The sequence below is a fragment of the Argiope bruennichi genome, chromosome 10, assembly GCF_947563725.1.
Source record: "Argiope bruennichi chromosome 10, qqArgBrue1.1, whole genome shotgun sequence".
NCBI lineage: Eukaryota > Metazoa > Arthropoda > Arachnida > Araneae > Araneidae > Argiope > Argiope bruennichi.
In genome coordinates, this window is record NC_079160.1 from 31,327,845 (window position 1) to 31,352,894 (window position 25,050).

Consider the following 25,050-nt stretch of genomic DNA (forward strand, 5'->3'; position numbering starts at 1 on the left):
CATTCACATTTAGCTCCTTAAGGATCACGGAGTAAAGCAGTTTTCCTACGAATATCTTTCAAGAACAATCTAACTTCGAAAGCTGAAATCTTATTAATGTAATCACTCAAAATATGATATCTAGATATCTAGATAGCTCTCAATACAACAAAAGGATCTTGCACAGCTTATAAAATAAATAGAGCTGTTCTGGTGTCTTTTAATTCTGATGTCATATATGATCAGTAACTACTTCGTTGGAAAGGCAGCAGATGATAAGCCTTTTGTAAAATAATTGTGCTAAATTATGAAATAATTGGCAACGGTGTGAATTGTAGTAAAGTTGTCCTTCATTCGTGTGTGCAGCTGCATAGTTATTGAAAATGCAGGCCGCCGGGATTTGTGCAAAATTCAGCCCAATATATCGGGTTTGTAGATATCTAATTAAAATGTCAAGCATTTATAATATTAGATATGAACCAATTTCCCAAAATTAAATTAGCTAAGATAAGTAAATGTTCAGTTGTGTTTCAGGGTTCGAATCACCCAAAACACAAATAGCTCCTTAATAAATAAATTAAATATTTTATTAAAAGTAAATTATTCTCTCGAAATAATAAATTTTTCTATCTAAATTTTAAATTTCATCGACATAAAAATCTCATTAAAAGTTTAAAAAATGTGCGTAATTAGCTCTTGGAATATTTTTGAAGTCCTTAATCATATTTACTAAATATTCAGATAAATAAAAGTATTGTTTGTTTCATCTTTGAAATAAATAGTGTTCATTGTAAGGAGTGGGGGACTCTGCCATAGCTTCAGTGTTTTTGATCAAATTATTGTATCACTTTTGATATACATTTTTACTATTTTGAAAATTGAACTTTCACACTAGTATTTGAAATGTAAAATAGTGAGTTTCTGAGGGATGATGATGCGATTCATCGCTATTCTGGTGTAAATTAGCACCTCCTTAATATTTCAATTAATGAACATCTTTCATAAACAACTAGTCTTGAAGTACACGTGTATAAATTATATTTATAAGTTTTAGAATTCTGCATCACTGGTTTTGCTTAACCTATTGTACTTAAACATTTGTAATATAACATCAGAAAAATTTCATATTGCATCCAAATCTGAAATACATTTTGTTTTATTAATCATGAATTATTTGTAAAGGGATAAATGCTTCATAATTTAACTTTTTTTTACGAGTCAGTATTATCTGATCAATTAAGTAGAGTTATACAAGTAATCCACTAGTAATACAAAATGATTTGTAATTTCTTTTACCCTTTAAATAAATATTCATGATTTTTTCAATATGTAATATGAATTTGTAGCTGTTCACAACATAGCAAAAATGTTCTTTAAAAAATTGAATAACTGTAGCTTTTAATGAACAGTTTTCTTTTAATTACTTAAAAATATTTTCCTTTTTTTACACTTTAAATAATTTTTAGAAGATATTCTTATCTTGAGAAAAATATAAATTACTAAGAGTGCTATAGTTAATGTAAAGCTAAAATCATTTTGACTTTGGGTTTTTTTTCATTTGTGAGATGCCAGAATAATCTTATTTGTTTGTAAATCTCATTAATTGGAAATATTCTTACCAAAAAAATAAAACAATCTATTGATATTTTTTAGAATTTTAAGAATTTATATATGAACAAAAAATACTGATTATTTTAAATAAAGTTTTTAATTTTAATTGTTTATAAATTGCCAAGAAAAGTTATCCACTTATAAATATTTATTCCTCTATTCTTACTCATAAAATAGAAATTTAAAAATTTTAATCAGACTTTTTTCTTTGTATTGTGGATATATATTTTGCATTTTATTTTTAACCCTTTTTTTCATAAATCTAATATATACTAAATTTGTTATTCCAATCTTATTTGGAAAGATAATTATTTATAATTGCATCATTACTAAACTATAAAATATTTAAAACTAATGGGGGAAAAAAGCTATTTGCACATAAAGTAAATCCTGTGATGAATAATAATAATAAAATTAGAAAATGCCTTAACTTTGACTATGGAGAAGATTTTTATAAAGATGTATAATTTGTAGAGACTTTAAACTAAATAATCCATGGTCATCTATAGAAGTACTTGAAATATCCTTACTTCTTGTGTCTGTTGTAGATCAGCACCCTTTTCATTGAAGTTGAAAAGTGTGCTTGTATTATATGTCATTTGCAAACTTTTAAGTTAATTCATGTCACTGGTGAACATGATCAAAGTTAGAACAAAATATAGTCATTGGCAAACAGTTACATCATTGGTAGTTGTTTGTTTTTTTAAATCACTGTCTGTAATAAACATGACAACTTTGGCATGTTTTTCGTGATTAATTGCCAATATGCTGTTAATACACAAGTACTAAGAAGAGTTACCTGTCAGAGAGGACATGATTGTTGAAAGAAAAAAAAAATGTCATAGATGAAACTTTAGATGAGATAGAATTGTGTTCCCACCCCATGTAAAACTAAAAGGTTAATGTAATAGTTTTTCGCAAGCGCTTTATCTGTAAAACCTTTGTTCTGTATACACAAGATTTTAAATAAAAATGAGTCGAAAAGATGGCTACTTAACTTACAAACTAAATTTACAGACTGGATTCATGGATTCTATAAATAAGACATTGAAAAATCTGGATCTTATTTATCCATTCTGTTAAAAAATTTCTTAGCAACTACAAGGTTAAAACTATGACTGATTTTGTTTTAGCTAACGTCTTCAGAAACTTAGTTTTATTATCAGCATATTTATTATTCTCACAGGTATTTAAATAGTTTTTGTGAAAATTTGATGATCTTTGGGAAGCAATTTAGAATGTGCTAAAGTAAGCAATTTTACTAAGACATAAAGACTATCGATTAGTATCAGGGTAAAGGTGCCACTCATATAATATCAAATTACTTTTGAAATCTGTAAAAGATTACATAAACAAAATTCATTAATTGGAAACAAAAAAAAATGATTGGAATAAAATATATTTTGCTTGATTTTTCTTATTTCTGACTTTAAATTAAGCGTTTGTAGATTTACTAGAATGTTGCTGATTTTTTTTTTTTTTTTTTTTCCCTAGTGATAGAGATTATTGATTAGATTTGAGTGCATAGTTTGAGAAGAAGAATTTTAAATTTAATACTTATGTCTTGAAGTAAATTTAAATTGTTAAGTTAAAAATAAGAAATGGCTTGTAAAAACTAAACTCATTTGTTTTCAATGCACAATATGCAAATAAAAAATTTTTAAAAAAATCAATCTTTAAAAAGTGTGGAAGATATATTTATAAAGGATACCTTTTTGTTTTGGTAATAAATTTTAATAACATAATTTTTTGTTACAAACGTTATTTTGCTAAACATATAGCTTATTTCAAATGCTGTGGTTTTTCAATATTTATTCAAATGAATAAAAATTTCTTTTTGATATACTTCCATTTTCTTTCAGGGTTCATTAATTTCACACAAGTACTTAGCAACTTTAAGAGATCTTCAAATAAGAACTTTCGCCAGTGATTCATCAGGTAATTAAAATAATTTCAATTCACATTTTTTATGGTATGATAAAAAAACATGTATATTATCAAAATCATTTGAAGTTTAGATTTTTTTAAAATAAATACATTTAAATATGTATAATCTTACAATCTTGTTTGTCTGACAAATTTAAGATCTAAAATATTATTTAAGATGTAGAAAGTGCCCCCTTCCGCTCTTAAAAATTCTGAAGTCTGAAATTTGTTATTTCTTGAATTTAAAATATATAAATATAATTAATCAGCTTTTGAAATGAAATGGGAATTGGAAAAGTTGTTTGTGCCAGTGGCTTAGAGATAATAACTGGTATCCAAAGTACTATAATTTTTATTTTTTATGCATAAGAATTATAAAGGGCATTTGGGACATGGTATCCCCCCCCCCTCAAGTCATTTCATTCTAAAAGGTGTCATAAATGCACTAAAGTCTTGTTCTTCCTCTTTCTTTTGACCAGAGCAATGCTACTATTTTGCTGTTTCGTGCTATTAAGAATGTTAAAGCTGTTCTCTTTGTATATTGTTCAGGATTTTTTATTTCTTCAATAATAAATACTGCTTATTATAGTAAAACACTTCTTCAAAGTATGCCTTATAATCTCTTGAATCTGCTAAATTTCAAAACTGATGTTATTTTTACTAAATTGGCTGTTGTTTTTAGAAAAATACATATTTATACATTAGAATAATGCAAATTTTATTATTTTTTCCTATTTTATTAACAATTTAGAAAAGAATATTAAAATAATCTTATAGAAAATCATTATCAAGAACATCGAACTATTTGTTTTATCTAAAGATGGACAATTTGTTATGGGTAAAGATTTTTTTCTTTCTTTCTTTTTTTTTTTTTTTTTTTTTGTGAGTTTGTAAAACACTTGTAGCTTGTTGGCAGAACAGTTTTTAAAAGAAATGCTGTATTTAAATGTAGCAAATTACATTGATGATAGAAATATAACATTTTATTTAAAATTTTATCCTAATAAAACAATTTATTATTACACTATAAAGATGGTGATAGTTTTGTGTACATTTGGAAAATATTTCTTACATTGAGTTGTGAAAAGTTTATGGTCTTGAAATTCATTGAATCTAAGGATGCAAAATTTTCAGCATTTATGATTTATTTTGAGTTTTCGCCCTGATGATATTTCATCATAGTTTTGAAAAATTGTGTGATAACCTTAAACTATGAGAGATTGTTACAATGTATGCTGAAAATTTTTGTGAAAACGGAATACTAATATGAACATAAGGAAAAATTTTGTGTAGTCACAAGGATTAATATCCAAACAATCCAATCTGAAGGCTTCTAGGCTTAATTGCTTTGCATTACTCCAACAAATTGTCTGAAATAAAGCAAATTGATGTAATTTGTTATTGACAGTCATTTCAAATGCTTCGTTGTTAATATATATATAAATATTTAATGTTTCATGCCCATTCTAGGTATTTTATGCATTGGCCAAAGATAACTCAGTGGTGCATAAAATATTCTTTCTAGGATAAGCATATTACTCTTATTCATGCAATAAAATATGCTAATGTCTTATTCTTTGCTCAGACCACATCTTTTTTTAACTTCCAAAATGTTGTTTGCGATAAAAATTTATTCTGTTCTGAATCTGATTTAAAATGCCGATAATTCAGAATGAATCCTGGTAGATTATTTATTCAGTACAGATACTGGTCTTGACACTTATGAGTAATGGAGTCCTTTGATCAAAACAGCAGTTTTTATAAATATGAAGGAAGACATAAGTTGTTGTTTTTTTCCTTCCTTAGTAATTTTGAATAAAAAAGCTTTAAGTTTTCCAACAAAGTACAATATTGTTTAATGTTCATAAAGAATTAAAAATAAAAAAACTAATTTTAATTTGTAAATATTTTTATTGAGTTATAAATTCTCAAATAGCTGTAACTTTGTCACTGAAGTTGTTGTTAAATTTGTTAGGTGCATGATTCCAAGCCCTGGAGTAATTGCATTCTAACTGCTCTTAATTTTCTATACTTTAAATTTAACTAGAACGTTTTCAAATATTTTGGAAAATTTAAAATAATACTTGCAATTTTTTTCCTACTTTTCCCCCGTATTTGTAGATCATTCTTGGTATTCTTGTTTATTCTTATCTAATTTTTTAGTGCAGTAGCTTACTTGTAAATGTAGAAGACTTACTTAGAAAATGTAGAATTGTATCTTCATGATTTTCTTTATGGGTTTTTGTTGTTTTTGCTTATTCTCTTTTATTATTATGATTATTGTCTGATCAATAGGGGCTAAAAATCTAATATTAAACTTGAATGAATCATGCTATAATTCTCTTTAAAAATATCAAGATTTATAGTTCTGACATCAATAGTATATTAATATTAAGATGTTTTTATTGCTCTGGGCAAAGGGCAAAGTTTATTATGATACTTATTTTTAATATTGTTTAGAATTTGACCTGGTGGTTATTGGATCTGGTCCCGGAGGCTATGTGGCTGCCATAAAAGCTTCTCAATTAGGTTTAAAGGTTAGTAAAACTTTATAGTTAGACATTTTTGAACATAAACAAAACTTTATTTGTTTAATTTTGTAATTAAAAATCGATGAATAGACTTGAATGAATGTCTTATATTAAATCATGCAATTAATACAATAAAAGAGATGTATTGTAGCTACTGTCTGTGTTACTGTTGGTATAAATTAGAGTTATTTATAACTAAATATATAACTATTTATCTAAAAATAAATGCATAAAGTAATCAATTGATGTATCTATTGCAATGTACTCCTTGTCTTATACTTTAGTTTATTTCTAAATTTAAAACTGTTAATAATAGAAGAAGAAAAAATCTGGCTACTACAGTGTATATAATATAGTATTTTTTTTTCAATTGGAGTAAATTATCAAAAGATCAAAAAGTCATATGTAGAAAAATTAATTTTTCTGTGATATTAATTTTTTGTGTCTTGTTAATTTGTATGGAACATTTATCTTGTATGTCCTTAACAATTTATTTGGGAAAAAATGTTAATGTTTTCTTGTTAAAATTGCTGTATCTTTTATAAATTTGTATGTGTGTGTGCATGTGTTGAAAAAGAATTGTATTAATTATTGAAAATCATATCCTTCACTTTTTTCAGACTGCCTGTGTTGAAAAAAATGCCACTCTAGGCGGAACATGCCTGAATGTTGGTTGTATCCCTTCAAAAGCTTTGCTACATAACTCGCATCTCTATCATGTGGCCCTTCACGAAATGAAAAACAGAGGCATTGACTGTATGTTAGTTCTATCTTTATGTTATTTTTTGTGGTATTGTTGTTAATCATAAGAATTAATTATGAATGCATTTCAGAAATAATAAGCTTCTATTTGTTCATATTATTGCATTGTTCATCGAATAGCTGAACTTTTTAGAATTCTGAAATTTTTAATGCTAAAAAAATAAGCAAACTGAAAGGGAAGTCATATTTTAACATCAAAATTACTTTTATGTAGACATTTGCATATTTAATATATGTTTCTCTTCTTGATTATATGCTGCAGAAAAATACTTACTATTTGTTATAATATTATAACATTCCAAAATATATTACTGCATTGTGCAATTTCAATCCGGAATAGATTTTATTTTTTTGAAATGGATTTGAATAAACACAATATCATTGATTGTATATTTTCAGATTTTTATAACAATTTTTCCATTTGGTATTTATATTTTAAGCATAAATATTTAATGTATTTGGATGATTTGGGGAGATGACTGTTAAAAGAAACATTCTGTTTATTTAATAAGTTTTTTTTAAAATTATCCCTGCATAAATTTGAATACATAATTAAAAATCTAAAGTGTTCAATGTTTTATTTTTATTTTAGCTTTTACAAAATTGTTCTGTTCAGTACTCTGCCCTCCTTGCTTGACATTTGTTATTAACCTCCTATTATGATTTTATCTTTTGCTTATTAATATTTGAATTATTTTGGATGAAATAATACAAAATTTTCTCATACATATAATTTATTTTTAAAAAATTATACAAATATTTGTTTTTTATGCAAGAGTTAACATATTTTCATTGTGTAATATATGTCATTAATAAGCTTTGTTCATTTTTTTATTTATTTATGGTAAATTAAATGTGTCCCTTTATTTTCTTTCCCAGGTGATGGTGTTAAACTTAATTTAAGCAAAATGATGGAACAAAAAAGTACAGCTGTAAAATCTCTAACATCAGGAATTGCTCATCTTTTTAAGCAAAATAAAGTAAATATGAATTATTTTCTTCATTATTTTAATCTTTTTATTAAATTAATAATTACTGCTTTCAATTAATATAATAATAAATTGCAGAAATTTGTATCTGAAGGAAATACAATTTTTTCTGTATAATGTGGTTGTCATATTTCTATTAGATAGCTGAGCATGCTTAATCATTGCTGATTAAGATGTTTTAAAACTCGTTAAAAATATTCTTTTTTTTTTTTTAAAAAAAAAAGGTAGAAATCATTTTATAAATAATTTCTTAATATAGATTATGTAATAGGCATATTTATAAAAGAGGATGCATCAATCCTATGCACTTGTATTTATGCTAATTTTGCCCGTGATGAACCAATTTTCAATGAAATTTTTTGGTTCTGGCTATATATATATATATATATATATACAAAAGTATTAGAATCAAGTTAATAGGAAAAACAAAAAATCAAATAAAAATTAAACCAAAAAAATTATAAAAAATATAAAAAAAGAATCCGGCCTGAAGACTTTTTCAAGGGTCACCCTCAGGCAGGGATTCAAAGAAAGGGATTTTTTCTGTGAGGAAATACAGACATTGTCTAATAATGATTCCTTTCTTTGAATCCCTGCCTGAGGGTGACCCTTGAAAAAGTCTTCAGGCCGGATTCTTTTTTTTATATTTTTTATAATTTTTTTGGTTTAATTTTTATTTGATTTTTTGTTTTTCCTATTAACTTGATTCTAATACTTTTGTATCACAGGGGTGTTTGTGCTCCGGGGAAACCCCGGAATTCCGGGGATTTTGAACTTCGATACCCGGAAATTCCGGGGATCGTCGTTCAAAAGGAAGTAGGAATAATAATGAATTATTTATTTTGATCTGGGTAATTTTGTTTGCTTTGAAAGCAGAAAATGCAAGGTCAGTGTGTGTGGTGAAAACTTTTCCTTTCTTTCTCCAAAGGCAGTGATAATGCGTGAAAAGGGGGAAAAAACTTCTTTTTTGTTCTTTCCTTATTGCGAGTTATGACTCATTCCCCCGGTTCTCGGACATTCTCTTCTGGATTCTTTTCGGCAAGTAGGCGCGGCAGAAAAAAAAGGGAGAGACTTCGTTCGACCAGATGTGCGATCACGTGACCTGGGTTCAAAGGTCTTAATTTTGCAAAAAAAGTAATTCATTGAACTTTTATAATTAGGTCATTCAATACTTCATAATCGTAATTTTTCATTTCTCCCCCCCCCCTTCTCGAAACTCCAAAATGTCGGTAGTAAGTCCGTAAAAGTTTCCGGGGATTTTTTGGGGTCCCACAAACACCCCTGCTTAATGGTCACTCTGTTCTTTCAATATTAAAGCATAAAATTAAGTTCCACAAGCAAGTCGGCTGAGTGCGTTTACGCTTATAACAGGGGTGTTTGTGCTCCGGGGAAACCCCGGAATTCCGGGGATTTTGAACTTCGATACCCGGAAATTCCGGGGATCGTCGTTCAAAAGGAAGTAGGAATAATAATGAATTATTTATCTTGATCTGGGTAATTTTGTTTGCTTTGAAAGCAGAAAACGCAAGGCCAGTGTGTGTGGTGAAAACTTTTCCTTTCTTTCTCCAAAGGCAGTGATAATGCGTGAAAAGGGGGAAAAAACTTCTTTTTTGTTCTTTCCTTATTGCGAGTTATGACTCATTCCCCCGGTCCTCGGACATTCTCTTCTGGATTCTTTTCGGCAAGTAGGCGCGGCAGAAAAAAAAAGGGAGAGACTTCGTTCGACCAGATGTGCGATCACGTGACCTGGGTTCAAAGGTCTTAATTTTGCAAAATTAATGGTTATTAATTTTGCAAAAAAAAAAGTAATTCATTGAACTTTTATAAGTAGGTCATTCAATACTTCATAATTGTAATTTTTCATTCCCCCCCCCTTTCTCGAAACTCCAAAATGTCGGTAGTAAGTCCGTAAAAGTTTCAGGGGATTTTTTGGGGTCCCACAAACACCCCTGGTATCAATTCATCTGTGTTTTAGAAGTAGCTGCAATTGCGCTCTCTAAATACTATGAAGTTCTTTTTTGGTTTTAGCTTAAATAGAATATAAATTTTAGTTGCAATTTCGAAAAACTGTTTTTGTTTTGTTTTCATTTTAGTTTCGTTTTCAAACTTTTTCTTACTTAAGATTGGTTATATATATATATATATATATATATATATATATATATATATATATATTGCTGTATAAAAATATTTTACTTTTGAAGCATGCTTTTCTTTATTTTCCAGAATGTACTTTTTTTCCAATAGTATAGTCTTTTTAAATTGTTTTTTAATGATTATTTTCTGACAGATTACAAATAATTGGAACGCCAACCTGCAGCAATAATTCTATGTTTTAAAATATTTATTAATAATATCTGAATATTTTAAGTATGTTTTTCCTATGTATCACAAGCAAGTTTAATTTAAAATGGATTTTCTTTTTTAAAAAATTTAATAATGCTGTCATGAATTTGTCTATTAAATCTTTTTCTTCAGTGTAAAGTTTTTTTGAAAATCTTTAAAGGCTTTAGCAGTGAAATGGCATTCCTCTCCATTAAGTAACAAGCATCAGGTCATCCCAAACCACCCAACCCAGCACTAAAGGATTAATACTGTTTCTATCTTTAGAAAAATTCTCACTATTTGACTTTATTAAAACATTGCTATTTTTATCATATATGATGTTTCTGATGTAACCTTACTGTCTTCATTTTCATTTTTGATACAATTGATATTAATTTATATTCATAGTTTGTAATATAATTATTTTCTCTCTTTTAGAACATTTTATATTTAAATAGTCATTTTCATATCGTGGTACTTTATAAACAAATGTTTGTTGCATATCAAATTTCCTTCAACAATCACACACCCAAAAAATGCTTATGATTAGAATATTGCTGTTCACATCCTGATGTCTTGATGAAAGCATTATTGATGAAGCATACATAATTTTTTTATCTTCTCAAATTTTGATATGAATATTCCTTTTTATATCATGGTATATTAGGATTATTTTTATTAATGAAGTGGCTTTAATAATTTTTGAATTAACTGCTTGTGATTAAAACTCTCTGCTGTTCACATTCTGATGTCTTATGATGTGGAAATTTTTTATATGAAGCATGTATATTAATATTTCCCATTTTGAAAAGCATTTTAGTTAAATATATTGCTGTTTGCATCTTTATATCTTGCAAAATATTACATAGAACAGTGATAAGAACTTTGTGGTGTATTAAATGCTTATTATTAGAACACACTGTTCTAATAATGACGATTAGCATCATGAAAACTATGGAATAAATGTTCTCTTTAAAAATTATCATAATTGTAATGTTATCCTCAGTCTAATGTATTAATAAAAGTGTTGTCCATGAAGTGCTATATACTTCTAGGTACCTTTACTTTCTAAAATCTTAATATGAAGAATTTTTTTTTGTTTTATTTTGTCTTTAATAAGAATATTTATAAAATAGTGAAACAATTTTCTTTTTCTGTATTTTTGCTGAAATATGCACTGCTGTTCCCAATCTTACAGTTCGTGGTGAGAGTGAAATGAATAACATTTTTACATCTCCCATCCTAAGTACTTATGATTAGATGATGTTGCTGTTCACATCCTGATGTCTTGATGAAAGCATTCTATATGAAGTATCATTGGCAATTTTTTCATGTTGTGAACTCTTCAGCATAAAGCATATTCAGGTTCTCTTATTTTTTGTGAATATATTATGAGTGAACCTTGAGAAATATATTCATACATTTTGAAAATGGCTGTGATTGAGGATTGCTATTCAAGGCCTGAAGTCTTGATGAAAGCATCTGTGGAGCTTATATACAATTTTACTTTTTGAAATTATAATTTAAAGAACATACGATTCAAATAAGAATGTGGAGTATTAAATAATAATGTTTTTTACCTCTTATTCTGTTCTTGCTATTAGAACAAACACTATTATTCATATCTTGGTGCCTTGTGATGAGAATATAATGAATCGTATATTAATTCCTATCTCTTTTTTTCTCATCTAGCATTTATGTTTAAATCATTACTGTTCATATATATTGATGTCTTGATGAAAACATTATCTATGAAGTGTATATTCTCTGCTTGATGAAATCCTAATGTGAGAAATTTTCTCTTTTAAATAAAACTATTAAGTAATTTACATTCTGTGCTTGTTTTTAAAGCAAGCACTGTTGTTCACATACCTTTTGATGAGATTATATTGTTCTCCACATTCTGATGTCTAGATGAAAGCTATCTATATAAATTACTTTAGCAGGATTTTTTTTCCTCATAAATTTTAGATCTGCAATTTTCCATAATCTGTTATTTTTTTTATAAATTAATTACATATGAACCCTTTTAAACAATTACCAGAAAACAACATAAAAATTATTATAATTAAAACATTGCTGTTCACATCCTGATGATTTGATGAAAGCATTATCTATGAAGTTTATATTCTCTACTTGATAAAATCCTAATGTGAGAAATTTTCTCTTTTAAATAAAAACTATTAAGTAATTTACATTATTCTGTGCTTGTTGTTAGAACAAACACTGCTGTTCACATGCCTTATGTTGAGAGCATAATGAATAACATATTATTAGCTTCTTCTCCCTTCATCTTTTTATCATCAATAGTATTGATAATGAGATCATATTGCTGTTCACATTCTGATGTCTTGATGAATGCATTATATATGAATTAGCTTTAGCAGTTTCTACGCTCACCACCCTTAAAAGTTCTTAAATCTGAAATTTTTCATAGTCTGGTATTTTTTTATAAATGAATTATGTATGAACCCTTTTAAACAATTTTCAGAATATAATTATGATTAGAACATTGCTGTTCACATCCTGATGATTTGATGAAAGCATTATGTATGAATCATGCATGTTAAACATATTATAACACATTTTAGTATTTGAGTTAATGATATTGAAAATATACTAATGCTTCCACATGAATATATCAACATAAAATTTTGAATCAACAAACTTATTTTTAAAAAGAAAAAGAAACTAGATTTACTGTGATTAGAATATTGCTGTTCACATTCTGATATTTTGATGAAAGTATTATATATGAAATCTGCATCTTAAGCATAATTTAAAGCATATGTTTTAGTGTCTGAAATACTAAAATAAAAAATTATTAATTTTTCCATATAAGTACATCATATATAAATTCTGAATTATTTTTATGTTATAATGATTAAACCTTGCTGTTCACATCCTGATGACTTGATGAAAGCATTATATATGAAGCATGCATGTGGAGCATATTTTGAAACATACATTTTAGTATCTGAGTTACTAATATTGAAAATATACTAATGCTTTTGCGTGAGAATATCAACATAAAGTCTTTGAATCCACAAAATTTTATATATTTTAAAAAAGAAAGAAAAATTAGATTTACTATGATTAAAACATTGCTGTTCACATCCTGATGTTTTGATGAAAGCATTATATATGAAATCTGCATCTTAAGCATAATTTAAAGCATACATTCTAATGTCTGAGATACTGAAATTAAAAATATATTAATTTTTCCGCGAGTACATCATATATAAATTCTGTATGATTTTTAAATAATAATGATTAAAACATTGCTGTTCACATCCTGATGACTTGATGAAAGCATTATATATGAAGCATGTATATTAAGCATGTTTTGAAACTTACATTTTAGTATCTGAGTTACTGATACTAAAAATATATACGAATTCTTCCACATAACTATATCAAAATAAAATCTTTGAATCATCAAACATATTTAAAAAAAAAAAAAGAAAGAAAAACTAGATTTACTATGATTAGAATATTGCTGTTCACATTCTGAAGTTTTGATGAAAGCATTATATATGAAATCTGCATGTTAATCATAATTTAAAGTATACATTCTAGTGTCTGAAATATTAAACTTAAAAATATATTAATTTTTTTGTATGATTACATGATATATAAACTGAAAAATTTTTAAGTAATAATGATTAAAACAGTGCTGTTCACATCCTGATATTTTGATGAAAGCATTTTATATGAAATCTTCATGTTAATCATAATTTAAAGCATACTTTGTAATGTCTGAAGTACTAAAATTAAAAATATATTAATTTTGCTGTATGAATACATCATATATAAACTCTGAATAATATTTAAGTAATAATGATTAAAACATTGCTGTTCACATCCTGATGACTTGATGAAAGCATTATCTATGAAACATGAATTTTTAACTTTTAAAATCGTGATATTGAGAATATGCTATTTTTTTTTTTAATTTGGATATTTTGTGATGAAAATATTGTATACAATGTAATATTAAGTAATTTTTCTGCTATATAAGTCTTATGATTAAAACACATTGCTGTTCACATTCTGAGGCCTTGACGAAAACTTTGTGTATGAAGCAACATTTAAGATTTTTTCTTATTTTAATGTATAAAAATATGCATCCTGATATAGACTGATAGTTTATGAAATGTGCAAAATTTAATTAGAATTACCTAATGTTATCATATAAAAGCATTATATATGCATTAAAAAATGACTTGTTTTTTAAAGGAATAACATTCTTTGATGAACTCATTCTAATATCTCATTATAAGAATAGGGTATTATTCGTAATAGCATTCTTCTTTTTTGCATATCCTCATGGCTTGACTCTGCTATTTACATTTTTATATCAAGTTTCTGCAAAGAATTTTTAATTTATTTTGTAATTTTCTTCATATTCTGAATTTTGTAATGGAAAAATGAATGCTCAGAATGGTGTTTTGATCATCCATAAATGCTTATGATTACAATATATTGCTGTTCACATCTCTGAATAATTATGTTGAAAGGTTTATATATGAGGCATTTATGTATGCATTAAAAGGCTTGGTTATTTTAAAGTTATTCAATTGTTCATAATCTTAATAATTTTTAAGGGTTTTGTTCATAATCTTTAATAATTTTTAAGCGTTTTGTGCAATGCCCAGGGCATCATCCTTAAAAGCTATAGTACTTTTGTGGCTACTTCAGTGCTATTATTTATATTTATTTATTCAGTTTATGTTTTGTTGTATTGTAGAAATTAAAGAAGAAACTTTAAACATAATATAAATTTGCATTTTTTTTTTTTTTTTTTACTGTAAATTAATTTTTATTAAAAATGCTCATACTTGAATAATTGTGTCTGTACTTATCTTTTATTATTATTATTTATAAAGACATTATTTACTATAATTCCAATTAATATTTCATATTTTGATTTTTTTTAATTGAAAAAGAAATTATATTTTTTACTACCCTCACCAAATTCATCTGACTTAAATTTACCAGCTTACATTATATTTAACTCTGTCTCTATCTGTAATTATTTTTTAAATGTGCTTTCAGTTCTCGCTGTCAAATATGTACAGATTTTTTTTTATTTCTTATTTTAGCTGCATTTGGTATAATTTAATAATCTCTTTTGTCATAAAATCTCTTGAATCAATCAACATTTGTAGGATGTATTCATCTGAAGAAATTTACCCTAAAACTTTTCATTATAAAAATCTAATTTTTCAACAACATGAATTGTTGGTATGTCTGCATCACTTCTACAGATTTGCATATTCCATGCCATATATGTTGTACATTCAAAGGTTACTATTTTTTGTATCAGTCAGGTTCTTTAATTTACCATTTTATTATTTTATAATTTATCTCAAATATATTATATCTTTACATTCTGTTAATATTTTTTTCAATGTGTATTTGCTTGAAAACTAAACGAAACATTTTTTTGTGAATAGGTTGCTCATTACAGAGGGCATGGTAAGATCACTGGTAAAAATCAAGTTACATCCGTTAAAGAAGATGGGTCTACTGATGTTATACAAACCAAGAATATTTTAATTGCTACAGGGTCTGAAGTCACACCATTTCCTGGGATTGAGGTACATCATTTTATATTGACTGAAGCAATAAATTTTGTATTTTTAAAAAAATGTAAATAAACTTTACTGTGCATATTATATTTTTGCTAATTCTTAGTACAATGAGAGCCTGAATTCAAAATACAGTTATAATTTCTTATTGATGAAATTTTATTAAGTGATGCAGGAAACATTGTGTCCTCTGTGTTCCCTTTCAAGTATATATATATATATATATATATATTATTGATACTTTCCAGGGTGTTTAGCATGCTCTCTTTTCCCTACCTTCACAATTCCATTATAAAAGGTCAAAAGTGGTTGAAGTTGGAAATTTAGTTGAATTAATATGGATGATTTCAGTTTTAAAGTCAATATATTTTCTATCCCCATTGATTTTAAATTGTGAATAGACAAAAGTATTTCTATATCTATTCTTTCCTTTCCTCCTTTACAGACACACACTTAAATTTTAAATTTATTTGTATTACTAATATAAACATTAGAAAACCATAAAAGCAGTCAGTTTAAAAATGCTTCTCTGTTTTTATATATCTGTTATTATAATTTTATTATATTTTATTTCATATTTAACTCTTTATGCAAACAGGTCGATGAAAAAACAATAGTGTCTTCTACAGGTGCTTTATCATTGGAAAAAGTTCCTGAGAAAATGGTTCTAATTGGTGCTGGAGTCATTGGATTAGAACTGGTAAAATTGTCCTCTGCTTTTAATTGTTCCTTTTATTTTGTGTTATATAAATGTTTAAATTAATTTCATTTATAAAATAACAAGGTTAAAATAAAAACTATCGGGGATTTAAAATTTTTTTATTTATGTAAATTTTTTTCAAATATGAAAGCAAAACATTCACATTTGTTTTGAGCTATTAGTGAACTCAAAATTCAGCTTTAATTTTAAAAGAGACATTATATTTAATATCAGTCTTTTTACTTCAATCATATAATATATTTTTGGAGTATTTTAAATAAAAATTATAATACTGGATTAAAAAAAAAAATACATTTAACATATGCTAATGTGATATATTTAAAGAAATTATTATAAGTGTATTGATTTTTTTTTAATGCAACATATTCTGAGCAATGATATGAATCCCTCTTTATATCCCTCTTTTTCTTTTGTATACTATCGATTATAAATCGGATATTATTTTTCAGTTTTGTTTGTTCTAAAAATTTTTAATTAGATTCATTTTTAAGGAAAATCATATTTTAAGAAAGATAATTCATTTTTTTATATGAGTAATTATAGATTTTGATAACATGCTAGAATTTAAGAGTAAAATATAATTACATATCCTTTTCTTGAATTTTTGGTTTAAGTTCATAAAATAAAATATTTAATGCATGCTATTATTTAACTTGAAAAAAGGACATAAATTTTATTACTTATATATTTTTACATTTTAGTAAAATTTGAATATACAGGGTTAGCAAGAAATAAGTTACCCACTTCAGAGAGCTCTAAAATGTATTTTATTTGTCCAAATAAGATAAAATTTGAACTACAGATTATTCAGATGATTTGCTTTACATTTATTAATTTTAAAAAAATTACTACAAAAATTCAACTATTGATGGCGCTTTAACACAAATGGCATTTATTTGCATATAATGAAAAATGATTTATTATTATGTGACATTATTTGTATTACAATACATGCTTATTACCATTTTTCTTTGAATAAAAAGAAGGCAGATACTGAATAAACATTAGTTTCTACTCTATTCAACATGCCTACGTTGCAAGAAAAAGCACTACTGGTGAAATTGTTCTACCAAAGCCAACAAAACTCTGTTGCAGCTCTAAAGGAATATCGTATGGAGCAGATACAAAGAGATCCAATGTCTCTAGGTGTCCTATGCAAGATGATTCAGAAATTTGAAAAAACTGGGCAACTTGCATTCTTCCAGGTACAGGACAAAAAAAGATCCCATCTTCCAGCATCGAAATTGTTGTGACCACGCTCGTTGGAGACAGTAGTGAGTCGCTGCGTAATAGTGCGAGCTTGCCAGTTGTTTCCTGTGTTCTGGAAATGACATATTCAACTATATGAAAAATCGTATAGCAGATTTAAAATTTTTATTCATACAAAATCAAGTCTGTGCACCTATTGCAGGATGGGGACTTGGAGGTCCGTAAAACTTTTGCACTTTAGTTCCTTGCTCGAATGGTGGCTAACGCAACTTGGCCATGGAACATTCTGTAGAGTGGTGAGGCCTACTTTTGCCTCAATGGGCAAGTTAACACACACAACTGTCGAATTTAGTCAAAGGAAAACCGTCACGGTATCCAGGAACAACCCTTGTATCCTGAAAAATTGAGTATGGTGTGGTTTTACAGCTAATGTTATCATTGGATCGTTTTTCTTTGAAGAGTTAACTTTAAATGGAATCCAAACCTGTTCCGTGACAGGATAACAGTACCATGATATGCTGAGGGATTTTGTACTCCCACCTCTTCTAGAGCGTGAATGCCTTCAAAACATTATTCTCATGCAGGATGGTGCACCACCTCATATTGATCATCGTCTAAAGCGATTGTTAATACAGCATTTCACAGAAGCATGAGTTATCAGCCATCTTTTCCCAATAGCATGGCCTTCTTGCTCGACCAACATCACCCCTTGAAACTTTTGGTTGTAGGGTTATTTGAAGGACAATATCTGCCATCAAAGGCCATCATCTGTACCAGATCTGAAGGACAACATTCGGCGTCATATTCTTAATATTCCGGCAGACTCACTCTGGTCATCTATAAAAAATATAGTTCTCCAATTAGAGCATATTGCTGAAAATGAAGGACAGATTGAACAATTTTAATTTTACTTTATTTAACAATTATAAACCATATTAAATGGTTTAATGTGTATTACACTACCTAACAATGAATTTTTGAACTAATTTTTTTATTTTTTATTTAATAAATGTAGAGCGCATCATCTCAATAATCTGTAGTTCAAATTTTATCTCATTTGGATCAATAGAACACATTTTAGAGTCCTGAAATGGGTAACTTATTTCTTGCTAACCTTATATATGTTTATACATATTCTCCATATCAAGTTGTAGCTAAGATTTTTTTAGTTTTATTATAAAATTGTTGATACTTATTCTTGTATTCAGGGATCTGTTTGGAGTCGTCTTGGTGCCCAAGTAACTGCAGTTGAGTTTTTATCTAATATTGGTGGTGTTGGAATCGATCTAGAAGTAGCTAAAAATTTTCAACGAATTTTAACCAAACAGGGTTTGAAATTTAAATTGGATACTAAAGTTACATCAGCCAGCAAAAGTGGTGATAAAATTAATGTTAATATTGAATCTGCTAAAGATCCAAGCAAAAAAGAAGAGGTAAGATTTATTGAAACTTTAGAGAAACAGTAATAAATAGTGAAATTGTGTTTTGTTAATATTTTATTTTAAAATTAAAAAAAAGGTTGATTTAGTCAAAAATTGCAGCATTTTATCTTGTGTCGTTTTTCTTATGGTTTTTAAGTCTTTGCTCTTTAAATATTATCCCTATACTTGGTAATGAAATTGTTATTGTAAATTTTTAAAAATCTTTATAATGTAAAGTTTTGAGACATGGACAACGATCATAAATTCCAAAAAAAATTTCTACTTCAAAAAATTTTAATTATTAAGTACAAAAGGATGAACTTTCTTAATCGATGAATCTATCAAGTCATTTGTGGTTATAGGAGTAAATTATCCAGAATAGTTGTAATAGTTAAATCAAATATTCTTATATTAAATAGAGGTTTTTAAAAGTTAAAAAATTTTTCAAAATCAATTGTTTTTTATAAAATATTCTTTTCAACTTCAAAATGGTAATTATAGCTTTTACAACTGGCTTATAAATTTAATTTGTTGCATGAAGGAAGTAGGGATAAGATAAAAAGTTTATGTCCCCTCTCTCTTAAAGATGATATTTGAAAAAAAATAAAAAGTGCATATTATTTGTTCTAAAAATAAGCTTTCTTTTTTTTAATGAATGACATTTATTGAGGATTTTGAGTGTGGCATCAAAAATAATTTTATTCATTAAAAAGTACTTATGTGGGTAATATTATTCCCATTTGCTAAAAAATAGATATCTTGAATTTAAGAGTAATTTTAATGAAAAAAAAAAATATTTTTTCATAGCTGGAGTGCGATGTTCTTCTAGTATGTGTAGGCCGTCGACCTTACACATCAAATCTAGGTCTCAAAGAAATTGGTGTTAAAAAAGACGAACGAGGAAGAATTATTGTTAATGAACGTTTCCAATCTAGTGTTCCAAAGTGAGTTAGAAATTTTATATTGTTTTTTTAAATGAAATGCACTTAAATTTGTATATAAATATATATTTTTTTATCTGTCTGCAGCATTTATGCTATTGGTGATTGTATACCTGGTCCTATGCTTGCTCATAAAGCTGAAGATGAAGGTAGAAAATTACTATTTATTCTTTCCCATATTTATTTTATAACTATTTTATATATAAATAAATCCCTCTAAATTTATTTGTGAGAGTCAAAAAATAATTCCTTCATGTATTTATTGTATAGTGGATCACTTAGCCTTCTTTTCATTGTTTTCCAACTATAAATTTAACAAATGTACAAAATCTTTTGATTTTAAGTTATTGGGTGAATAGTTACACTATACAATCATTTAAAGCATTTGTCGTTTAGATTTTGTATCATGTTACCACTAGCATTCTTAAGCAAATAGATTTTTTAATGAAAATCTTATTTAAAAACTTAATTGGGTTATTACTGCTGTAAGAAGTTATTGTTCACTGTAACTTATTCCTAATTTTGAAAAATTAAGAAAAATATGGTAAATTATTCCACATTTTGTCTGGACATAAGTTAATTTAGTCTGTAACTAAAGTATATTTGCAGTTATTGTAACTTTATATAAGTTATGAAAACTATTAAAAGCCCTTTAATCTTCAAAAAAAAAAACTAAATAGTTTAAAATTATTCACAAAGGTTAATGGATTTTTTAATTGCATTTTTGTTGCTTAATGTTTAATACATATTGAAAATGAATAAAAAGTTTCAATGTGTCAATATTTGAAAAAATTAAGTAAGAAGCTTTTCAGATTTTTCATTTAATTTTTCAAATTGTTGTGAAAGTCTTCATTATCACTATGAAAATCATTGTGAAACATAGCATTTTTATTCCTTATGACTACTAAAAAAAGCTTATGTTAGAGTGATAGAGAGAAGAGAGCAGGGTTTCTTCCCTGCCCCCCCCCTTTGGGGAAACAAGTGGATGTTTTTAATGAGCAGCTGTTTTCAGAAGTGATGTTTCCAATTTAAGATAGTAGCTTAATGAAACTAAATTGTTAAATGTTTAAATGCAAACTATTATGCATGGTTTAAACCAACACACTTTCTTTTAAATAAATGAGTAAACGTACCTTTTAACTATTTGATGAAATGATCTAGAATTCTCTATGAACTTTGCTATTGTTACAACTTAAGAGGTGGATTTTGACCATTTTTTTAAACTCGCACATTTTGTTTTGTATTTTTGTACATATAATGAATAACACTATTTCTATGCTGCATGACCAAAGTACTTGTAAAGTGAATTTTAATAAACATAAATAGCTTCAGGAAAATTTGTAGTTTATCATGGCAAACGAATATGGCTTAATGAGCATTTCTAATTCACTCTTCCTTCATCAAGAGAGAAAAATTGCTTATAATATAACATTTATAAAACTGGAAAACATCTAATTGGCATGTTTTTTTCTGAATATCCAAGTTTTAATGAACTTTAAAATGTTTTAAGTGCATATAAAGTGTATTATTGAATAAGCATGTTTTATTTATTTTTAGGTATCATTTGTGTGGAAGGTATAACAGGAGCTGCAGTTCATATAGATTACAATTGTGTTCCATCTGTTATTTACACTCATCCAGAAGTATCTTGGATTGGCAAGAATGAAGAAGAGCTAAAGAAAGAAGTAAGGGAAAAGGAAACTTTTATTATGCAAAAACCAATATACCAGCTCTATAGTAAAAGTTTGTTTACTTAATCTTGTATTACAATACAAATATAAAATAATATGATGTTTTAGTATACATTATTATTTAGTCCTAATATAATATTTATTATGATCACATTAATGTAGTATTGAAAATTTCTTCCCACATAACAGGTTTGCATAATTCTTGTCGAGATGTTTCTGATTAAATCTCAATATTGTAAATTATTCATAATGATTCCAAAAATATTGAAATAACAGTCAATGTTAAAATAACTTTTTGGTTAAAAGTATCTAAAGTTTTATTTATATGTTCTAAACTTTTGGAATTAGTTTTGTGGAAGCTTATGAGTTTCAAAATTAATAAATACTATTAAATGTACCTTTTTTTATTAAATGAACTAAGCAATATCATTTAATTTATGACCTTAACAGTTTCAATATTAAATTATTTTTATAGCATTTTATTTATTATATTTAATTTTCAGGGAGTACAGTATAAAGTTGGGAAGTTCCCAATGGTTGCAAATAGTCGAGCCAAAACGAATGCTGAAACGGATGGTTTTGTCAAAATTTTATCAGACAAGGCAACTGACAAAATTTTAGGATGTCATATGATATGTTGGGTAAGTTTTCAGTGTATTTCATATTTCATTTTTTTGTGTGGAAACTAAATTTTTTTAAAATTTTATATTGAATTACTTTAAATTGTTTTGTAATAAATTAATTGAAATTTTACTTGAAATAATTTTCTTGTAACTTCGGATATCTGTACATTCTTTTTATACTTTCATACATTCCTTTACTCTGTACATTCTTTTATAATTTCATTAACTTATTATCTGTCATTTGAATAAAAATAGATATTGAAGTATATGCATGCATGTTAATAAGTAGAGAAATAAAATACTGTTAGTCATTTCATCAACAAAATCTTGCTATCTGAAGATGCAGTAATTATTTTGGAACCAATACACCTAAGATATAAATTAAAGAATTACTAATATTCCTGGATGGGCAATGTGAATAAAAAAAAGTATACTTAAACTTATGTGATTGTACAATTAATTTTCATTATTGATTTGAAATGTTTTCAGTTAATCAAATGCACTTTGTATAATATTCTATTAAATGAAAACTATAAATATTTTTATATCTATTGAATGAAGAAGAAGAATGTGAGCATGTTTATTTTGAAATAATTGTGTACTTTTTTTTTTGTTTTCGTTTATTATACATAAAAAAAAACACAGAATATTATATTAAATATAAATTTTTTTTTCTTATATAGGGAGCTGGAGAACTGATCAATGAAGCTGCCCTTGCAATGGAATATGGTGCAAGTTCTGAAGATATTGCTCGTGTTTGCCATGCTCACCCAGTATGTTTTCCTTTTCTTCTATTTTTATGGATTTATAATTCAGTAAATTATTTCAGTGCTTATTTTTTAATGTGAGTTCACCAACAACAGAATATGATTTTGTCTTGCATGATTATTATTATTCATAGAACCAAGGATTAAAATATTTTGTTATGATAAAGCTAAATATTAACACATTGCATTCGGTTCACGAAATTTCTCGTTTTTATCAGACCAAATGTTGTGGCCAAGTCATAAGATATCTCGTTTTAATGTTTTTTTGGCTAATTGGTGCATAACCAACCAGAAGCAAATATTTTTGTTACGTTACCAGAGTAACGAAGCCTTATGCATTCTTATGACAAATGATCAACAAAATAACTGAATGTCGACATTTCAAGCATGTGGAAACAATCTGTCGGCATAGCTAGTATGTCAGTAGATCTGTGCCGGTCATTGACCATACCTTATAAAGTGTTTTATTATTGCACATTTTTTATTTCAAAGTTTATTTTTTAATTTATAAGGAAACAGCATTTTAAAATATAAAAATTCTTATATAATAAATAGATGTATAAAATATATAGTAATATTTAAGAATACTTCATATAAATATAATACTAAATGCAAATTAAAAATATGCATCATATTGCTTGCGAAGCATGCTTCTAGAGCATTCAAAAATATACAGGCCCCGGGAGTGTATTAAGCACACAGAGCTGTACACAATGTGTTAATGTCCCATTACTATTCCCTGCTTTCAGTTTAATTCATGGTTAATATGTTAGTCATGTCTAATTTCTACAAAGAAAAATTTTATTGAATATATAATGTTATAAATATATATAAAAATATAATGTTTGAATTTTAATAATTTATCATTTTTATTAGGAGTAAGTAATTGTTAATATTATTTGAATTAAATTTCTGTGAAATATTATTTATAAGATCATAAATTATTTAAGCCATTTTTAGTAATTTTATATTATAAATATATTTAATAGTAATAATTTTTTTCCGCTTTCTTCCAGACTGTCTCTGAAGCCTTCAGAGAAGCAAATCTATCAGCATATTTTGGACGACCTATAAACTTTTAAGAAAATTTTATAATATGTGGCTGAAACTAATTCCAAGGACATATTCTACATTTAATGTGTATAAAGAACATATAGAAGTGAGCATTTCGGTCCCAAGAACCTCTTTTATTAAGTGAAGTTCATAGAGGCTAAAAAATTTATTGTACAAAGATTATAACATGTGTGCAAATAAATGTGTTCGTTATATATTAAGTCTAGTCAAAATTATTTTCTTTATCTCTGTCCTTAACATTAAATTTGCTGGAACATTGTTTTGAAAATTAGAAGGAAAAGCATATTTATAATTGATAAAATGTATAGTGAATGCATTTAAAATTTTACACTAAAAATCTTGTGTTGCTAATTGATTCATTCATGAATGTACACAGAGATATTTTATAAATTGTTATGTACTTTTTGTTGTTCATTACTTTGTTTTGCAATATTTAATTATTTTCTACTTATGAAAGATTAGTTTCATTATGACCTACTTTAAACTAGAACAGCTTTTTCTTTTATGGCGTTCGTACAAAGTCCTATTTTTGAGAATGAGATGACTGTTTCTTGAGATGTTTTAAAGATGCTGTATTTCTTAATAGTGAGAAGTCATATTGACAAAGGTATATAATTAAACAAATAAAAGGACCTTTAGTAATAATGTTCAGATTGCAAATCAAATGCAGTAAATTATTTTGCTTAAAAAGTGGTAAATGCTGAATATTTTTTAGTCACTATTACAATTTAATATTCTATTGGTGACTAAATACTTTTTAAATATATACTGTTTTTAGAGACATTTTTCAAAAACTGAATTACTAAAGAGTATGTATAAATTGACTACCCTTTGCTTTGGTGTATTTGCAAAGAGTAAATTATTTTTATATAAAACTGAAAACAAA

At 26.6% G+C, this 25,050-nt stretch overlaps 1 protein-coding gene across 1 annotated transcript; it reads left to right on the forward strand.

Annotated features, from left to right (window-relative positions):
* The first annotated feature begins 271 nt into the window (after positions 1–271).
* Positions 272–24,358, forward strand: LOC129988086 (dihydrolipoyl dehydrogenase, mitochondrial-like). Its single transcript, XM_056096210.1, has 14 exons — positions 272–407; positions 3,453–3,528; positions 5,977–6,053; positions 6,668–6,803; positions 7,689–7,789; positions 15,583–15,726; positions 16,316–16,417; positions 18,856–19,080; positions 19,876–20,012; positions 20,097–20,158; positions 21,567–21,694; positions 22,204–22,341; positions 23,007–23,096; positions 24,107–24,358. Exons 1-14 carry the CDS (start codon positions 363–365, stop codon positions 24,170–24,172), a joined length of 1,527 nt encoding a protein of 508 aa, XP_055952185.1. The 5' UTR covers positions 272–362; the 3' UTR covers positions 24,173–24,358.
* The last annotated feature ends 692 nt before the right edge of the window (positions 24,359–25,050 follow it).

What these genes read in the sequence shown, in the direction of transcription:
- LOC129988086 (XM_056096210.1), top strand. Translation starts at nt 363, where the DNA reads ATGCAGGCCGCCGGGATTTGTGCAAAATTCAGCCCAATATATCGG. An exon ending in GAGTCATTGGATTAGAACTG is followed by an intron (nt 16,418 to 18,855) that starts GTAAAATTGTCC and finishes TCTTGTATTCAG; the next exon opens with GGATCTGTTTGGAGTCGTCT. An exon ending in ATCCAAGCAAAAAAGAAGAG is followed by an intron (nt 19,081 to 19,875) that starts GTAAGATTTATT and finishes ATTTTTTCATAG; the next exon opens with CTGGAGTGCGATGTTCTTCT.